The sequence below is a fragment of the Camelus bactrianus genome, chromosome 13, assembly GCF_048773025.1.
Source record: "Camelus bactrianus isolate YW-2024 breed Bactrian camel chromosome 13, ASM4877302v1, whole genome shotgun sequence".
NCBI classification, from domain to species: domain Eukaryota; kingdom Metazoa; phylum Chordata; class Mammalia; order Artiodactyla; family Camelidae; genus Camelus; species Camelus bactrianus.
In genome coordinates this window covers 62,374,455-62,394,888 of record NC_133551.1, presented here as the reverse complement: position 1 = coordinate 62,394,888, position 20,434 = coordinate 62,374,455, and the positions used below count along the sequence as shown (strand labels likewise).

At 48.8% G+C, this 20,434-nt stretch overlaps 1 protein-coding gene across 2 annotated transcripts in view; it reads right to left on the bottom strand.

Annotated features, from left to right (window-relative positions):
- Positions 1-14,437: 14,437 nt before the first annotated feature.
- Positions 14,438-20,434, bottom strand: part of RUNX3 (RUNX family transcription factor 3) — a 60,442-nt gene continuing 54,445 nt past the window's right edge. For both annotated transcript variants that reach the window (XM_074377151.1, XM_074377150.1), the window contains exon 6: positions 14,438-17,263. In XM_074377151.1, the coding sequence (XP_074233252.1) occupies positions 16,795-17,263 (469 nt within the window). In that variant the 3' untranslated portion in view covers positions 14,438-16,794. The remainder of the gene's footprint in view (positions 17,264-20,434) is intronic.

The following is a 20,434-nucleotide window of genomic DNA, read 5'->3' as shown; positions in this document are numbered from 1 at the left end:
CATTTTAACAGCCTCTCTAGGAGACTCTGTTGCAAACTAAAAGCTGAGAATCAAGGCATTAGCTCATCAGTCATCATCGATCCTGTGAAGTAGGTACTTTTACCATGAAGAGTAAAAGCCTCAGTTAAGCCGATGGTCCTCGATTTTTCTAGACTGAAAAACAGCTTTTTTTTTTTTTAAAAAAGTTGTGATTCATATACCATACAATTAACCCTTTTACAAAGTGTACAATTCAGTGGTTTTTAGTATATTCACAAGGTCATGCCGCCATCACTATTCATTCCAGAGTATTTTCATTGCACCCCAAAGAAATGATGTACCTTTTAGCAGTCACTCCCCATTCCCCTCCCCTCCTCTTGGCAACCACTAGTCTATTCTGTTTCTGTAGATTTTCTGCTCTGGAAGTTTCACACAAACGGGATCATTTACCATGTGGTCTTTCGCTTCCCTGAGCATGATGTTTTCAAGCTTGTTCCATGTTGTACTTCTTTCCTTTTTATGGCCAAATAATGCTAATAGTCCTCCCTTTTGTGGCTACGTCATATTTTGTGTATCCGTTCGTCCACTGATGGACGCTTGGATTGTTTCCATTTTTTGTTAATTTCGTTGTACACTGAATGTACAATTCAGTGGCATTGAGTTCATTTACAGTGCTGAGCAACCATACCCTCTATCTAGTTCCAAAACATTTCATCACCCCCAGGGGACACCCTGTACCCACTGGGCAGTCACTCCTCTCCCCTAAGCCCTGGCCACCACCCATCTGCTTTCTGTCTCAATGGATTTACTATCCTGGATATTTCATATAAATGGAATCATATAATATGTGATCTCCTGTGTCTGGACTTAGCATCAAGTTTTCTAGTTTCATCCATGATGTAGTGTGTATCAGTACTTCATTCCTTTTCGTGGCTGAATAATAGTTTATTATATGGATGTACCACAGTTTGTTTACGCATTCATCCACTGATGGACATTTGGGCTGTTTCCACTTTTTGGCTAATGTGAATAGTGTTAACTACGAATATTCATGTACAAGTACTTTGTTTGTTTGTTTGTTTATTATTTAAATTTTTTTGGGGGGGAGAGGTAATTAGGTTTACTTATTTTTAGAGGAGTTACTAGGGATTGAACCCAGGACCTTGTTTGTGCTGAGCACGTGCTCTACCACTTGAGCTATATACCCTCTCCCTACAAGTACTTGTTTGAATACCTATGTTCAGTTCTTTTGGGTATATATCTAGGAGCAGAATTGCCAGGTCATATGCTAACTACATGTATTACTTTTTGAGGAAGGGTCAAACTGTTTTACAAAGTGGTTGCACCATTTTACATCCCCACCAGCAATGTATGAGGGGGTCTAATTTCTTCACATCCTTGTCAACACTTGATATTTTCTTTCTTTTTAAAAAAAATTGTAGCCATTCTAGTGGGTGTGAAGTGGAACCTCACTGTGGTTTTGATTTAGATTTCCTTAATGATTACTGATGTTGAGAGCATCTCTTCATATGCTGGCTGGCCACTTGGATATCTTCTTTGAAGAAGGTCTATTTAAGTCCTCCGCCCATTTTTGAATCAGTTTGTCTTTTTGGTGTTGAGTCTCAGGAGTTTTCTATATATTCTGGATAGCAATCCCTTATAGGATATGTGATTTGCAAATATTTTCTCCCATTCTGTGGGTTGCCTTTTTACTCTCTTGATAGTGTCTTTTGATGCACATGTTTAAAAATTTTGATGCAGTCTGATTTATCTATTTTTTCCTTTGTTATTCGTGCTTAGGTAACTAAGAATTCACTGCTAAATTCAAGATCGTGATGATTTAACCACTACATTTTTTTCTGAGAGTTTTATAGCTTTAGTGCTTTCATTAGGTCTTTGGTCCATTTTGGGTTGGTTTCTATATAGGATATGAGGTAGGGGTCCAACTTCATTCTTTTGCACATGGATAGCCAGTTGGTCCATTACCATTTACTGAAGAGACTAGAAAGAGGCAGTATTTTAAAGAAAAAAATGTTAAGTAAAATACTACTGTAGCTGATATGTGCCAGAAATGGCAAAAAGTGGGAAGGCGGTACTTGAGTGAGTGAAGTTCGGCAATGCTGTTTCTACTGATTTTCGCTCCTTGAAGATTTCCTCTGGCCTGGGGAGATGCTCTGTTTGGTAAAAGATGCCAGGACTGAGGCGACATGGCCGCAGGTCTCCCACCCAGAGGGACAGCTTGCCGAGATCTCAGCCAGGCTTCTCCGCCTCTGTTCTTCCTAGAACTGCATTCATGGACGAGGGTCTCCAGGAGCAAAGAAGAGTGACCCCATCGCTTGCTCACCTGGTGCCCATCCGCTCCCTCCTCTTCCCCTAACTGGGCCTTGGTCCAGCGCCAGGCCCAGCACCTCTCCCATATGGCCAAATGTGGTTCCAAAAACAACCTCGGGAACATTTAGATGTGTTTTCCAGACCAGGCGAATGGTGCTGCTGTCCACAGCCCAGACTGAGGTTTCTGCTGGGTGGAGGAAGCATCACTCCAGTGTCCATTTTCTTCTTCACATGACCTTCTCCCTGTGTCTCTGTCTCAGTGTCTTTTCTCCTCTTATAAGGACACCAGTCACATTGGATTAAAAGCCCACCCTACTCATGATGATGTTAGGACCTCATCTTAACTAATTACATCTGCACTGATCCTATTTCTAAAGAAGATCACATTCTGAAGTTCCAGGAGGGGCATGCATTTTGGAGGGGACACTATGCAACCCTGTGCACCAGGCAATACTGAGGGCATAGCTGCGAAGGCGGCTGTCGCTGACCTTCCCCTTCCGGGAGCCCCTACTGCACACCTTTGTTTCTAAGAGCCTGCACCTGCGGCTTTCCTCAGAGGCCTCCCCTTGAGCTACTAAAACTACTTTGCTTGCTTGCGCACACAGACACACACAGACACACAGACACACACAGAGCTGGAAGTGCCTGGGCATGTATGTCCCTGGGGGGCCTTAGCATAATAATGACTGACCAGTCCTTATGCAGGATGTGAAAGTCCAGCTCACTTGCCTCCAGCTGGGAGCAAACTCTGAGGTGGCACTGACTCTCCAGAGCCCCCCACAGGTCAGGCCCAAGCTGACCAGTTCACTTTCCATGTCCAATTTCCCCTACCCTGTTTGCGGATTGTCCTGGGTACACTTTCTTCAGAAATTCACATTCACATGAATCCTCTTCTCAAAGTCTGCTCTGGGCAGCCCAGCATCTGCTGTGGCCAGGATTGAGGTGGGAACCCCGCCCAGGGGAACCACGAAGGGACCCACTTTACAGGGTCCCAAGGTTCAGTGACTCATGGCTGGTGGTGCTTGGTGAATGGAAACACCCTCTGGGAACACTGAGGTGTCTCCTGCACATCCTGCTCAGACGGGTCTTCCCAACCACACCATCTGAGATCTTCGAATCTTGTCCTTTCAGGCTGCTGGCCAACCAGCCTGGGAGTTTGTGCCAACGTGTAGCACTTCTTCCTCCATATGAAGGGGATGACCAAAGCTACCACTCAGTCCCGTGTGCCGACCTATGACCCAGACCAGAGTCCTTTACTCCTCTGACAGTTGACCATAGGGAACTTTGACTGTGAGGCCACAGGAGTGTGTGGAGGGACAGGTATAGATGCAACAGAAGTAAGTGACACAGGGGTCTGGTCCACCTCTTCATAGAATCTGCTCGGATCTTCGCGACCTGCCCAGTCCCAGTTCCAAATACATCACTTCCATTCTCCGATGGATTGCTGCTGTGGCCTCTTAACGCTACGACTTGGTGGATTTGATAATTTCCAGCTCACAATGGAAGTGCAGATGGTGTAGTTACTCGGTGTTTCATGGTCAAGAATTCAGTCTCTATTAGGATTCAGTAAAATGCCAGAATTTTTTTTTTTTTAAAGAGTGGTTCTCTAATGCAGAAAACCCTAGGAATCTGCACACATGTTCTTCTACTGAAGTTTGTGGGAGACTCTGCCCAGTATCTTTATCTAGCACTGTGGAATCTTCTTGGTCATGCAGCTTAAATAACAGGGCAGTTTGCACTGCAGCTTGAACCTCTGTGGAGTTATCTCTTCCTTTGTCTCAAGAATGATAACTTTTTATAGCAAATGTTGGTGAAGATGTAAAGAAATTGGAACACTTGTGCACTGTTGGTGGGAATGTAAAATGGTACAGCCACTGTGAAAAACAGTATGGTGGGCCAAAGCAACATTGAGAAAGAAGAACAGAGCTGGAGACCTCAGACTATATTACAAAGCTACAGTAATTAAAACAGCATGGTACTGGTACCAAAATACGCACATAGATCAATGGAACAGAATAGAGAGCCCAGAAATAAACCCATGCATTTATGGTGTAACTAATCTATGACAAAGAAGGCAAGAATATACAATGGGTAAAAGACAGTGTCTCCAATAAGTGGTGCTGGGGAAACTGGGCAGCTTCATGTAAAAGGATGAAATAGAACATTTTCTCACATCATATACAAAAATAAACTCAAAATGAATTAAACGTAAGAGTGGAAATTATAAAACTCCTGGAAGAAAACATAGGCAGAACACTCTTTGACATAAATTGTAGCAATATTTTTTTGGATCCGTCTCCTAAGGCAAAGGAAACAAAAGCAGAAATAAACAAATGGGACCTGATTAAACTTAAAAGCTTTTGGACAGCAAAGAAAACCATTAGCAAAATGAAACTATAACCTACTGAATGGAAGAAGATGTTTGCAAATGAAATGACTGACAAGGGGTTAAAATCCAAAATCTATAAACAGCTCATACAATTCAATAACAATAAGAGAAACTCAAACAATCTGATTTAAAAATGGGCAGAAGACCTGAATAGATATTTTCCCAAAGACAATAAACACATGGCCAATAGGAACATGAAAAGATGCTCAACGTCACTAATTATTGGGGAAAAGCAAATCAAAATCACAATGAAATATTACCACACAGCTGTCAGAATGGCTATAATCAAAAAGACCACAAATAACAAATATTGGCAAGGATGTAGAGAAAAGTGAACCCTTGGACACTGTTGATGGGAATGTAAGTTGGTGCTGTGGAAAACAGTATGGAGGTTCCTCAAAAACTAAAAATAGAACTACTTTATGATCCAGCAATTCCACTCCTGGGTGTGTATCTGAAGAAAATGAAAACACTAATTCAAAAAGATATATGCACCCCAACATCCATAACAGCATTATTTACAATCGCCAAGATATGGAAGCAACCCAAGTGCCCGTCAACAGATGAATGGCTAAAGAAGATGTGGTATATATATATATATATACACACATACACACACACACAAGGAAATAATACTCAGCCATAAAAAAGAATGAAAAATTTGCCATTTACAACCACATGGATGGATCTGGAGGGTATTATGCTTAGTGAAATAAGTCAGCTACAAGGATATACTGTACAGCATAGGGAATATAGTCAATATTTTATAATAACTTTAAATGGAATATAATCTATTAAAATTTTGAATTACTATGTTGTACACCTGCGACTAATATAATGTAAATCAACTAAAAAATCCCCCAACCCACCCCTCCAGTATGGCGGCTTCTCAAATAATTAAAAATAGAATTACTATATGATCCAGCAATTCCACTGCTGGGTATATACTCAAAAGAAAAGAAAGTGGAGTTTTGAAGAGATATTTTACACCCATGTTTATAGCAGCATTAGTCACAATAGCTAAAACATGGAAGCATCCCAAGTATCCATGGATGGATGAATGTATAAGGAAAATGTGGTATATCATACAATGGAATGATATTCAACCTTAAAAAAGGAGGATATCCTGTCATATGCTGCAACATGGATGAGGCTTGAGGACATGATGCAAAGTGAAATCAGCCAGTCACAAAAAGACACGCTGTATGATTCCACTTATATGAGACACTTAGAGTAGTCTAGATCACAGGGACAGAAAATAGAATGGTGATTGCCAGGGGCTTGGGGGTTATTGTTTAATGGATATAGAGTTTCCATTTTGCAGGATGGAAAAGAGTTACGGGGATGGATGGTGGTGATGGTTATGCAACAATGTGAATGCATTTAATACCACTGAACTATATACTTAAAACGGTAAAGATGGTATACTTTATGTTGTATGTGTTTTCACACACACACACACACACACACACACACAAAGCTGATAGCTTTCTGGTCACCTAATAAATAGATCAGAGCAGTATTCCCAAGTGTGGAATACGCTGCTTCAAAATTCAGAGGCCAAAGAGGGAGGCTTAAAACAATAGGAATTTATTCTCTCCAAGTCCTGGAGGTCTCAGGTCTGAAATCAAGGTGTTGGCAGGGCTATGCTCCCTCTGAGGGCTCTAGGGGACAATCCATTCTCTGCCTCCTCCAGCCTCTGGTCACTCCAGACATTCCTGGGCCGGCGGCTTCTCTACTCCAATCTCTGTGACTGTGGTCACATTGTTTCCTCTTCTCTGTGTGTCACTTATAAGGACATTTGTCATTGGATTTAGGACCTGCTCAGATACCTAAAGATTATATTCTCTTCTTGAGATCCTTAATTACATCTGTAAAGACCCATTTGCCAAATCAGGTAATAGTCACAGGTTTCCGGGATAAGGACACTGACATATCTTTTGATGGGAGAACTTGTTTTGCCCTCTGCATAGTAAAAGGTGCAAAGTGTCACAACTTGTCTCTTCTTGGAGGTGAGGGGTTGGTATGCCTCAGCTCCCTGGCTCCTTAATGTCTTCATCAACATGAAGACATCAACAAACACCCTGGCATCTTCAGGGGGTTTATCTTTCACCCTCTGGCACGTGATTCTTGCCAATTCCTGCCCTCCAGGTGTACAGCAGCAGGGAACTGGGGCACTGGTCCAAGGAAGTGGATGTGGGTAATGTTCCAGCAGCGTCCACTGCAAAGTCCTGGATCATTTTATCATTCCGGACACCACCCTGGGCCAGCATGTCAATATCATGCGAGTGTTGGCTGCCAGCATCTTATATCTGCCCCTTTCTCTGGAGAATTGCTCTCTGCCCTATAGTAGGGATCTTACCAGTGAGGTAACTTCCCTCTCTTACTCCCCTGGCTGACTGGACACATGGGAGTACAAAAGGCTGGCTGCCTGGGGGGCACATCCCACAAAAATCCCTATCTCTGGATCTGCTTCTGGGGAATCTGAGCTGAGACCATCCCTGAAAGTGCCAGTATGATGGAGAGGGGGCAGGGCCTGGAAAGTGATCTGCTGTCCCTACCAGGTAAAGGCAAACTGCTTTGGCTCCTCTCTGCTGTCAGACATCGTGAGAGAGTCGGCCAGATCAATGGGTGTCAATTTCAGGCACCGCTGACCCGCCCCAGTGAAGGTACCACATGCAGCACGAGATTCAGTGGCACCTGACTAAGCACCTGGAGGTCTGCACTCACCTCTGCAGAGAGCCCTTCCCTGGCCCCCTTGTCTCATATCGCCTTCCAACCCCCAATCTTCCTCCATCATATTCTCCCATTTTATTTTCTATAGCCCTTATTCTTTTCTGAAATCACATCATGTATTTGTTTGTTTATGGTCTTTCTCTCCAATGAGGCTGAGGGATGGGGATTTTGACTTATTCTGCCTCCCAAGCCCCCAACACTGCAGTAGGTGCTTAACTGAAATGTGTCAAATGAACAACAAAAAATAGAGCAGGCCCGTGTTCTTTCACTTGAAGTCGACAGAAGGGAAGCAATAGGGTTTTCTGTGGAGATTCTAAACTATAGGCCATTTCTGGGGTCACGGGGGTGGGAGGAAGCAGGTCAAGGTGGGCTGCCTTCCAGGAGGTGAAAATCCCCTCTGCCCGTCAAGCCCCTCACTGGCCAGTCTTCTTGTTGGGTCTGGCGCAGACCTCAATGAAACATAACATTTTTAATAAAACCTCAGAGTCAATAAAGCCAAATGGTCTCGGGTGCCTCTCCTGCAGGCCCCAGCTGTTGACTTTAGAAGTCAAGAGGTTGGGGTGTTGCCCAATTCCCGCGTAGTTCGGGGAGATATAAGTTAGAAGGGCCTAGCCCATTTTATATGAAAAAAACAAAACAAAACAAAACTCACTGGTCCTGGAAAGATTCCACCACCAGCCAGAATCAAAGGTCCATTCAGAGCCACAGAACTACTCACATTGGCCGCTAATGAAAACCAAATTTCTTGTCCCCCTGAGCGTTTCCAGGGGCTGCAACGGGAAGGGGCTTCTGTGGGGCTCTTGGCCACCCCTCCTGCCACTGAGAAGGCCCCACCATGTTAAAATACTTTTTATGATAATATGGGCAGCGTATTTTTCTAATTTCAGGCGTCAGTGATTTAGAACTGAGTTGTTTTCATGGAAAAAGAACTAGCACTTGTTAGAGGTGGGGAAGACTGCCACCTCGACTGATAGTCCCACTGTGTGTCTGTCCAGGGTAGGGGGGCCCTGCCACCAAGAGGCTGGCCCCCCTGTCCACCCCCACTGGGGGAGGCCTCGTTCACAGGGCGTCCTCTTGAATGTTCAGGACGAGGACAGGCTGGGGGGTGCCTGAGGGTCCAGAGATGGTGATTTCTGTCTTTCAATTTCATGTTTTGTGAAATCTTAGACTCAAAACTCAGAAAGGTGGATGCATCACTCTCAGATGCGGGGAAAGGGCCGTAAGTCCTATATCCTTCCTGCTTCTGGGTTTTTGAAAAAGATATTTTCTCATGTCTTTTCCCTTTCTTTTTCCCCTTGATGGTCAGTCCTTATGGCAAGGATGAGTCATGGCGCACAGACTCAGGTGTGCAAGAAATAACACCTTTTTCCTAAAGTCAGCTTAATTCTTACCTTGAGCCCCCAATACCTTTAGCTGATGAGAAATGTAAACTCAACTTTTTCAGGTATTGCTCTGCCCTTGTTAGAATTGGGAGGGAATTCCTTCCTTGTTTCTCAGTTTTCTCATCTGTAAAAGGGGGATAATGATGATACGTACCTCCAGGAGCTGAGTTAAAATGGCAAAACATTTGTAATAGTGCTTGGCATGCAGTATTAGCTATTATTATTATTCCAAAGATAAACACACAGAGAAGGCACCAAACCTAGCATAGGGTTATCAGGGGAGGCTACCTGGAAGAGGTGACACCTCAGCTAATGTCAAATGAGTTGATCTAAGCATGATTTTTGAACTCCTTTGCTTGGATATTTATCAAGGTCTAGAAGTTCAATATACTGTCCCACTAACAAATATGTTCACTTTAGAAAACTTGAAAAACACCAAAAAATATAAAGAAGAAAACAGACAATAGCTATAACCATATCCTTCCAGTGATCTCATCCTGGATTCCTTTTATTTCTATTTTTTAATTACCTTAAATGATATGTTGTATATACAGTGTGTACCTGGCTAGAAAAAAATTATTCTTAGAAAAGCATTTATATATTTATAGAAAGTAAAAATCTACATAAAGACCTGAAAATATTAACAAAGGTTATCTTTGGAGAGGCAAGATTATAGGTAATTTTTCTTGTGCTCTTTTTGCTAATCTGTATTATCTCCTTTTTTCCCCATGACTATATATTACTTAGTGTAATTTTAAAATGTGATTTTATATTTGTGAGTCTGTTTCTGTTTTGCATATACATTCATTTATATCATTTTTTAGATTCTACAAACAAGTGATATCATACAGTAGTTACCTTTCACTGGCTTATTTCACTAAGCATAATATTCTCTAACAAACTGGGGGTTACCAAAGGGGAGAGTAAAGGGGAAGGGACAGATTAGGAGTATGGGATTAACCCATACAAACGACTATACAAACAGATACCAACTACTCTACACTGTTGGTGGGAATGTAGTTTGATGCAGCCACTATGGAAGACATTATGGAGGTTTCTCAAAAAACTAAAAATAGATTTACCATATGATCCAGCAATCCCACTCCTGGGCATATATCCAGAGGCAACTCTGATTCAAAAAGATACATGCTCCCCAATATTCATAGCAGCACTATTTACAGTAGCCAGGACACAGAAACAACCTAAATGTCCATCAACAGATGAATGGATAAAGAAGATGTTATATATATATATATATATATATATATATATATATATATATATATAAAATATATGTATATAATGGAATGCTACTCAGCCATAAAAAAGAATAAAGTAATGCTATTTTCAGCAACATGGATGGACCTGGAGACTGTCATTCTAAGTAAGCCAGAAACAGAAAGAAAAATACCATATGATATCACTTTATATGTGAAATCTAAAAAAAAAGAGACACAAATGAATTTATTTACAAAACAGAAATAGACTCACAGACATAGAAAACAAACATGGTTACCAGGGGGGAAAGGGGATGGGAAGGGATAAATTGGGAGTTCGAGATTTGCAGATACACACTACTATATATAAAACAGATAAACAACAAGTTCATACTGTATAGCACAGGGAACTATATTCAATATCTTGCAGTAACCTATAATGAAAATGAAAAAGAATATGAAAAGGAATATTTGTATGTATATGTATGACTGAAACATTATGCAGTAAACCAGAAATTGACACAATACTGTAAACTGACTATACTTCAACTAAAAAAAAAACCCTCTAAAAAAAAATAGACAAAGAACAAGGATATATTATACAGCACAGGGAATTATAGCCATTCTCTTACAATAACTTTTAATGGAATATAATCTGCAAAAATACTGAATTACTATGCTGTACATCTAAAACTAATATGACATTGTAAATCAACTATACTTCAATTTAAAAAATGTGATTTTAAAATTTAATACATGTAACTTGGGAACCTCAGACCCAAGGTCTTATAACATTACATCTTTGGGCCACAGGAGAGTAGGGTGGCAAGACCAGACTCTGAGCCCTGGACCCTTTAGTCTGAGAGGATGCTTGTGGCCTTGGGGGTGATGAAGGGGTTGTCATGAGCCAGGACATAAGGCTTCACTAAAACCTGGGGGGAAAAGGATCGGGGTGAGGGCAGGGTTGTTATTATTGTACAGCTGGCAATAACGAAAACTATCATCAAGAATTTGTCCACAGAGGCTCCATCAAATGCCACAAACCTGAGAAACTCAGAGACACTTGAACCTGAAGTTTGGGTCACAGGGTCTTTCCTGTGACTTCTGTGCTAAAGACGCCTTAGGGAACACTTAGTTCCTCCTCTGACCATTTTGTACAGGCTTTGCCCTCCTTTGCCCGGACTATTGCAGTAGCCTGTGAGCTGGTCTCTACACCCCTACGAAGTCCGCACTCCATGTCACCATGGTGATCCCCTGACAAACACGCATCTGAATTTGCCCCCAACTACCCAGTGCCTGTGGGACCAAATCCAAGCCCTCAGCTTGACCTTCAACCCCCAGACCCCCTGGTCTCCTGTATTTCCTCACCATGCCTCTACCTTCCCCACTGTCCTCTCCAGTTCATACACAACCCTGTCCTCCAGGCCTCTGCGCATGCAGTTCCTTCTACCCAGAGGCCCTCCTGCTGCTTCTCTGCTGGTAAATTTCCACTCATCTTCCCATCTTGTCTCAACCACACCATGTATCCCATGGGTTATCCCACTTGTCTTCCTGTCTGTCCGTCCTGCGAGCTCCCCGGGGGCACGGCTGTGTCTTAGGGCTTTTTTCTTGCTGTCTGGCACGTGGGGGTGGTGTGGGGCTTGGGTCTCTGGTCAGTGAGTGAATGAACTCTGGCCAAGGCCTTGCAGGCTTCAGGCCCAAAGAGTGGAGTTGGGTGTGTGGCCCAAACAGCTGCCATCCATTAGGACACCAGCAAGGCCACAACTGTTTACAGCAGCCGGTGTGGGCACAAAGGAAGGGTGGCTCCAGAAAGCTGGCTCTCGGGGCTGCTCCACTCCCCTTCGCTTGAGGGCTTCCTCTGGGCCGGGCTCAGGGCAGGCTCCCTCTGTGGGTGAATATAAATATATAAAACAAACAGCAAGCGTTTAGCTGCAAAACTAAAAATAGGAAGCCTGGAATCCGGCTCCCCAGGCTCCTCTAGCTGCTGGACCACACAGGTGTGGATGCGGATGTTGGGGGGATGCAGCCCCTCACCCCTTCCCAGCTCCCCGGCCCTCATGGGGAGGAGTGGGGGGCACCCTGCGTTTCCTCAAGGAACAGTTCATTCTTTCACTCGGGCTCCCCCCGCCCCCATCCGTTTGACAGCTCATTTCATTTACGACCCCAAAATGAACCAACCCACTGAGGTGAATTCCCTGCTCACCTGGCCAAGCTGGGTGTCTGGTGCGGCCAAGCGCTGCCCCCTGGGCCAGGCTGGGGGGCCCGGCAGGCTGTGTTTATGGGGTGCAGTCTGGGGCAGGGGAGGAGTGAGTGAGGCAGGTCTGGGTGTCGGCTCCGCTCAGGGTCAGCTCCTCAGTTTTCCCCTTACATCATTATCTGGGGCCTATAAAACCCTGCCAGGACGTCCATCTCTCAGAATAAAAGCCAAAGCCATCCCCGTGGCCAGAAGCCCAGCAGTCTCATGTCCGTCTGGGGCCACATCACCCCTCAGGAGGTGCCAAGCACAGCCCAGTGCCCAGGAGACCGCCCCTGGGAGTCCCAAGGCCTGTACCACCTCTCCCAGCCTCTGCCAGGCCAGATGCAGGCCGCAGGCCGTGGGGCCAGGGCGCGGCTGGTGAAACTATAAGCACTTACCAAGTCCGACCAGCTCCTTGAGCCTCAGAATGGGATTCTGGAGTCCAAGGGTCCCCAGACGCCGGACAACAGGGGCAGAATGTGGGGGACCTGGGCCAGGGCTCCAGCAGGTTGGGGTTGCTGGGCTGGGGTATCAACCTTTCCTTCCAGCTGAGTAAACCCCTGTCCCAAAGCAGGGCCTTTAGGGATCCTGGGACCTGCGAGTCTACCACATACCTGGCACACAGTAGGTGTTTGTGTAATATCTGAATAAAAAAGGAGGCTCAGTGAGGGGCAGGGACCTCCAACAGCCACAGAGCTAAAGAAGGAAATAAAACTCTTCTTCCACATCAAGAAATCTTCCAGGCCCTTCCCGGATGAACCTCCTGAGGTTAGGAAGTTCTGTCTAATGTCTAACTTGAATTCTGGCCACAACAGAGGCAGTGCCTCCTCCCCCTTCTCTGGAGGGAAATGTCTGCGCTCCCCACCTGCTGCCACCTGCAGGCTGATAGGGTTACTGCAGCACTTCCCAGGACAGCCCTGAAAGTCAGGCCAGTCCTGGATTTCTCTGGGCCTCCGTTTCCCTTTGGGAAACTGAGTGCACTGGTCTGTGCCTGCTGGAGTGAAGGTGATGGAGCTTTGAGGCAGGAGCTCTGGAGGCCACAGCTCCTCTTCCATCAGCTATGACACCAAAGTGTGTCCCCCTTATAACCTCCATCACTCCCTAGAAAGTGACCCCAGATGAACACATGCATGGAAGCAGAGTGTTGGCTTGTAGATGCTGCTTCAGGAGCAGCACTGCTGATCCCAGGGAGTCACCACCCAGAGCTCACCCATATTGCAATTCGGCAGCTCTGGCTGGGATCTTGCTCGGAGAAGACTCTGCTGGGCCTGGGGCAGAAGGGGTGCTGGATGGTGGAGGGTGGAGATCAGGGTTTAGGCTGGGGAAAGGGGGACTTCCTGTTGAGTGTTGGGTTTCAGGCAGACCAACCAAACTGAACAGGGCAAAGACTTGGGATTAGCTTTTGAAGTATTTTCACTCAAGAATAAGGTCTGTTTTATGAAAATTCCCCTCCACAAGCCCCACCTGGACAGGCATGGTGGGCCAGGCCTCCTTGCTGGTAGGGTGGGGAGGGAGGCTGCCAAGCTAGGTCCTCACACCATCACACTCACCACCCCATCGTCAGCCACAAACAACTCTGGGGAGATGTGGAGCCAGATGACACCCCACCTTTGCACCTTAGTTGCCTCATCTGCAAAGCGGGGGAGCTGCCATAGCTGCCTGCTTAGCAATTTTGATCGCTGCTAACTTATCAGAATCCCAGGAAGCAGTTCGCAGAGGGGGTTCTCACCAAGACTGCTTTATTCACCTGCCTCCGCCCCCTCCCCAACTCAGAGCCTGGGGGACAAGCTCTGCTTGATCTGTTTATTTGTGAAAAGTCACGGGTCCCTTATGAGGGGAAGAGGGATGGTCGAGTCTTGAGGACCTGTCTGACGACCCTTAGGGTTTTAGCCACACTAGGAGGAGGCCTCACCAGCTGCACTTGCCTAGGGTGGCCTTGACGGCCATTCCTGATAGAGCTGGGTGCAAGGAGGCCAGGGCACTGGGGATCTCCAAGGCAGTGAGGTTAGCCCTGTTCCTGCCCCCAGGCCCCGCCTCACTCCTCCTTGGCCACGGTGAGAGGGCTCCATCCTCTCCCAGCCGCCATGCACACAGCCCTAGAAGTTGGCATTGGATCCTTCAGCACATCTCAGACTTATATTATTGTAACAAATCACTCAAAATTCCATTTTACAGTTAAATAGTACAGAAGACAGACAGTTTACTGTACAAGTAAGTTGTGCATTAAAAACAAACACATTAAGCAAATTATAGTGCAAAGCAGTTTTCACCCCTCTCCACCCTCTTTCCAGCTCTGGGACAGTTTTACAGAAGATATGAGCGTAGCAGGTATGGACACCTCAGCATGACAATATGTCACAAAACATCTGAACTCACCACCAACAAGCTTATAGTAACATGGTACCCAAACTTCTTCACTTCTTTGTGCTTTCTAAATCAGTGTGTTTGCCTAGTACAACTTTAAAGCAGCCTTGTAAATAAGGACCCATTTTTACCAGCCTGAGCCATTGGAACCCACTACGGGCCTTAAAAAACAGACTCAGCATGGCTGCCATCACTTTCAGTCAGGGAGTGGGAGGTGGGGGGTCAATTTATTTCCTGTGCCTGCCCCCATCAGGGCTCGGACATCAGGAAGGGGTAGTAACCTGGGGAGGGGCTAAAAGTGCTGCGCACTGGGAACCCAAGGGTGCCTCCCATGCGGGCCTGGGGCCAGTCTACAACCACAGAGAACAGGGGTGAAGACACGAGGGCAATGGTCTTGCAGCTGCTTCCTGAGAAGGGGTGGAGAGCCCCCCTGGCTGAAGGGAGTCAGAAGACACCCCCAGCGGCTATTTTGAAGAGATGGAGACTGCCTTTTCCAGTGTGGGTAGGACAAGAGAAACTGGAGCAGGAGGGGTTTGAATAAGACCACCTGAAGGGCTTCCTGTCAGTGCGTCTCCTGTGTGCTTATCTGGCTGTTGCCACGGCCTGGGGTGATACGGCAGACCAAGGGCCATCACAGAGACAACCACTGAGGAGTATTTTGCAGGGGAGACCTGGCGAGCCCCTTACAGCTCTTGTGTTCTGCCACGACGCAGCCGCCACACTCCGCCTCTCACCTCCACCGGAACACCCACACACCCTCTCGGACAAGTGCCCGAGAGTGACGGACGTGAGACTTCAGCATCTCACCAGGGTTTCCCTCTTTCCGCACCAGGGCTGGCCTTCAGTGGAAGTTGGTGGGATGCTGTTGAAGGAATGTGGCCTCCTGAGGAGGTACTAGGACCCTAACAATTCCACACTCTCAGAGCGGGGAGGGTATAGCTTACTACCATGGGGTAAGGTCCCTATAAGAGACTTTGTGTCTGAAAATGGTTGACAAGCTTTTTTTTCTTTCCCTAAAATCATCTTTAAAAACTGTTTTTTGCTCAAAACTGCTTTGGGAGCAGTCTGGTTACAGACGGAGAGCTGTACATTAGAGGCTGGGAGGCTGGGGGTTGCGGGTGTGCCCAGCTTGGCTGGACCTAGGTGGGACAGGGATGCTGACATCTGACTCCATGACCCCTCACCCCAAAGCTTTCTGCTGGGACCTATCTGGTCCCTGTGCTCTCTCCAAAAATGGCAATTGTGAGACCAGCCTAGAGGGAAGGGACCCTTCCCTGCCTCTACGGAGAACAGCGGATGAATGCCTTGGGCTGGTAAAGTGCATGGAGGACCCGTCTGCAGATGTTTTCCCTGGTTTTAGGGACTTGCTGCCACAGGCTAGTCTGCTCTGGGGACTGGGATCCATAGCCAGCTGGGATGGGGTCAGGGCCTCTTAGCTGCTGGGAGTTGTGAGGGAGCAGAGTGAGGGGTGGGCTTTGGAGTGTTCTCACTCCACCTCTGCCAGCAATTTCCTGGGTCCTCCAGATGGGTTCCTTCCCCACCCATACAATGAGGGACCCCCTCTCAGGGCTGGGGGACTTTCCAGTTTTAACTCAACTTGCGTAAACGTGGAGGGAGGGCTGGGCCCATGGGGTGTGGGGTAACTCAGGAAGGTGAGGTGGGGAGGTATTTCCAGCACCCCGCAGATAAGAGGCCAAACCGTATGGGCAAATGCCACCTCTTTTTGAAACAGAGATGGTCTCTGTCCCAGGAGGCTTGGGCCCCATGACAGCAGCGAGCGTAGCTGGGGACAGCCAAGGCATTCCGGGGGAGCTGGCAGGAGAAAGATACTGTGCCCACAGGAACGTGGGATGAGATGAGTAGGATCTGGGCTGGGGGCGGTGTCCTAGGGGAGGTCCCTAGCCCTCTGTACAAAGACATGGCTGAACTAGATGCTCTCAGAGCCAGCCACCAGCTCGGGGCTCCAAGGACTGTGGACTCTGGGCCTATGACTGCCCTGAGCCTAGGAGCTGGACCAGCCACTTGTCCAGAAGGTTCTTGGGGTCCCGGCTGCCGGCAGAAGCAGTCCACTTTGACCTGGGTGGTCAGTAGGGCCGCCACACGGCCTCGTCCATGCGGCCGGGTGTGCTCAGGGCGGTGGGCGAGTTGCTGTGGCTGCCATCAGCCTCCACGCCGTCGCTCTGGCCGCCGAGGCTGGGGTTCATGAGGTTGCCGGCGGCGACAGAGGCAGCGCTGCTGGTGCAGGAGGCCAGCATGCGGGTGGGCGAGCGGTCGCCCCCGCTGCTGCTGCCGGCCACCATGGAGAACTGGTAGGAGCCGGAGGACGCGCCGTAGTAGAGGTGGTAGGGGGACGGGTTGGCCTGGAAGGGCCCGCTCTGGTTCTGCGGGGCTCCCGGGTAGGGCGGCGGGAGGTAAGTGTGGTGGAAGCGGCTGGTGGCCGGCATGCTGGCCACGCTGAGGCTGCTGATGCTCGTGCCCGAGGGCGTGGCGCTGTAGGGGAAGGCGGCTGACATGGCCCCCGGGTAATGCATCCTGGGATCGGGGAAGCGGCTCTCCGTGAGAGCTGGCAGCGCTGAGAAGGAGCGGTCGAACTGGCGGGGGTCGGAGAAAGGGTTCAGGTCCGAGGTGCCTGGGGACAGCAAGGAGGATGGTCAGTCGCAGCCCAACATCACCCTGGGGATCCTTCTTTAAAAATGACCTCAGGTTCTGGTTCACAGGCCTGTTGGGGGGATCCTTGGCTCTAGTTCTGGTTCTGTCCGATAGCCCCGAGTCACTTGGGGGCTGGAGCCTGCCTGACTCAGAACACTGCCCCACCTGGGAAACAGGTGAGAGCAGGTGACTGGGCCGCAGGTGGCCAAGGGGGTCGCTGGTGCAGGCAGAGAAGGAGGAGGGCTGTTCTTTCTCCTCCTGGAATCCTCTTCACATCCTACCAGAGCAGAGGCCTGTTGAGGGGGTGAAGGTGGGCCCCCAGCTGGGCTGTTGGTGTGTGGGGAGCTGAGGACAGGCCAGGACACGGCGCCCTGCAGCCTGGCCCGTCAGCTCCCGCCTCCCTCCCTCCCTCCCCGTTAAGAGCTAGCACAACTGTGGGTATGAAGAGGGTCTCCAACATTCCTGTGAGATTGGGAGTTAGGCCCTGCTTTTGCAGATAAGGAAACAGAGGCAGAGAAAGATCCATTCTCCTGAGGTTGCACAGAAAGCACTGGAACTCGTCATGAGGCCTCTGCTTTCTGCTCTCTGCTGGGCCTGCACCTCTCCAGCCCAGGTGGGGCTCAGTTAGGTTACATGAGCTTCTGCTGGTAGTGGGGGGTCTGGGTCCACAGCAGCTCTGTCTGCCACTCCCACCCCTCACTTCACCCTGGACCTGTGTCTCCAGGGCTGCCCTGCAGGCTGAAGCTGACTAGTGGCCAGACAAGGATCAGATGCCACACTCACCTGCCCCTGCAGCAAAGTGAGATGGCAGCCAGAGGGGCTTGGTGGCCTGAACCTTGCCCTTGTCACAGAGAGACCCAGGGTCCAGCCCAGGCTCCGCCCTGGCTCTCACAGGAGTTTGGCTCCCCAAGGGCTCCAAGACAAACGTACACCAGTCTCTGCCCCATACTTCTGTAATCACAGACCCCTGAAACCTCAACATTCAAAGGGGCTTCAAGATTGAGTCTAAACTCCTTAATAGGAAAACTGAGACTCAGCGAGGGTGAGGCACTTGCCTAAGGGTCACACAGCACATTGGAAGTGGCATAGAATCTTGGGGTTCTCAGTCCTGAGCTCTGATATGTGCCTGAGAGGTAGCTGTCTCATCTTTGAAGCAGCACAGAATGGAAGTTAACTGTGTGGTCTCTGAGGTTAGAAACTTATCTCGGTCCTGACACTTACTAGATGTGTGTCCTTGGGCAAGTCACTTAACCTCTCTGTACATCAGTTGTCCCACATGAAAAATGGAGACGATAACAGTCCCTAGGATTAAATTAGTTAATACACGTAAGGTGCTTCCACTGGGCAGAGTAGGGGCCTGATGAGGGTTTGTGTTGTTCTGGGCACACAGGAGACCTGGCCCATTCAGGGCCCTGCGAAGGTGCACCCCTGACACTCGGCGTTCCTTGTACCAGGCCAAGAGGGTGACTCTGAGCAGCAGCGGTAGGTGGATGAGTCCCCAGCAGCAGTCCCAAGATGAAGTCTGTCTGTCCCCATGCCCTCTACCCACCAAAGACTAAAGGCTGGAGAGGACTCAGGAGGAGGCCAGCCTCCGTCCCTGGCCAGCTCCAGGTGGGCACAGCCTGCCGTCACTGATGTGTGGCTGAGGCTAGAGCTGTGGGTGCCTTCAGGCCTTGCTTCCCAGATCTGCCTGAGGTGCTGTATGACCTCAGATGACACTTGTAACTTCTCTGGCCTTTGGGGTCTTCCTGATTCAGCTGGGGGCGGGGATGGTTCCTCAGCGGCAGGCTCTGGTCCTGTATGTGGATCAGAATGGAATGATGCTCCCAGGCTCAAGGTGGAGAGATGTGGGGACAAGGGTCTGGGTGACTGGGGCCTTCTGGCACATCTGGAACCCTTCCTAACAGACCCCTTGGTTGGTCAGTGTTGCTTGGAAGCCTATGGCTTCAGGGGAGCCTGGCTCATGCGCTCACTTCCAAACCCCAGGGGAGAAGCCTTGTCGGCAGCGCCTGGCCCCCCAAGCACAGCAGAGTAGGGGGCTGACACCTGCTCTGAGCCCAGCAAAGTGAGTGCTGCTCGGCTGACAGGAACCCATTTTCAAAACAAAGGAAACCTAAACAGGGACCCCAGGATGCGATAGGGGGGCCTGGTGTGGGGGGGCTGCAGTCCCGGAAACAGAAAGCCAGGCCAGGTGGGCCTGTGTGTGTGGCACTTGGGGGTCACATGGGCTGCAGGCAGACCAGCCTGATCTGCTGCTGTCCCATCCTGCCTCCTCCCAGGGTAAGGGGAGTGTCTGCCCTCAGCACCCTCTCAGCTCCTGCCCCCATCCCCACCCCCTCCAGTCCAGTAGCCCCAGGAAACCAGAGCTGGCCAGGCCGCTGTCGAGCAGCCAATCCCAACACTGGAAGGAAATGTTTATTTTCTTCTCCAAATTGCCCCAGCTGCTGTGTGGTGGCTGAATGAGCCCTTTGAGCTGTGAGAAGCCCCCATTGTGGGCGGCCGCAGCTGGGGGGCTGGGGACTGGGGTACAGACGGGTTGGGGCCTCAGCACTGCTTGCCAGTGACCAAAGCTGGGGGGTCAAAGCTATTAACAGGAACCCAGAGAAGTGGTGGTGGAGCATCCTGAGGGGGGCCCCCAAGATGGAGTCTGAAAGCAGAGGCTTGTCCCACCAGGAGGGAGGGCCAGTGAGAGTGACTCCCCAAGCCTGACCCTCCTAATACCCCTCTGTGATCGATATTCCTTCTTCCCACTTTACAGATGAGAAAACTGAGGCTCAGAGGGATGAAGCAAGTTGCCTAAGATCATACAGTCAGTATGTGGTAGAGCTCAAATTCCTAGCTAGGTCTACCTGACTGCTGCCTCCTTGGTCTTGGTGGTCAAAAGCCCTTCCTCTCACTCCAAAGGGGACAGGCCTGAGGACGAGGGACATGGCTTGTGTGAAGGACCCCGTAGGCTGCCTGCACTCTAGTGCTGTGGGTGGTTAGGGAGCACCCTGCCTCAGGATACAGCAGAAGGGGATGGACTGCGTCAGCCACTGCCCAACACAGGCCCAACCTCCTTTCCTCCCAGTCCGGGGGAGACAAGGGCTCTGCCCGCTGCTGGGCCAGGTCTGGCCCTAGTGGGCTGGACAGAGGGTGGGCAGGCCTGCCT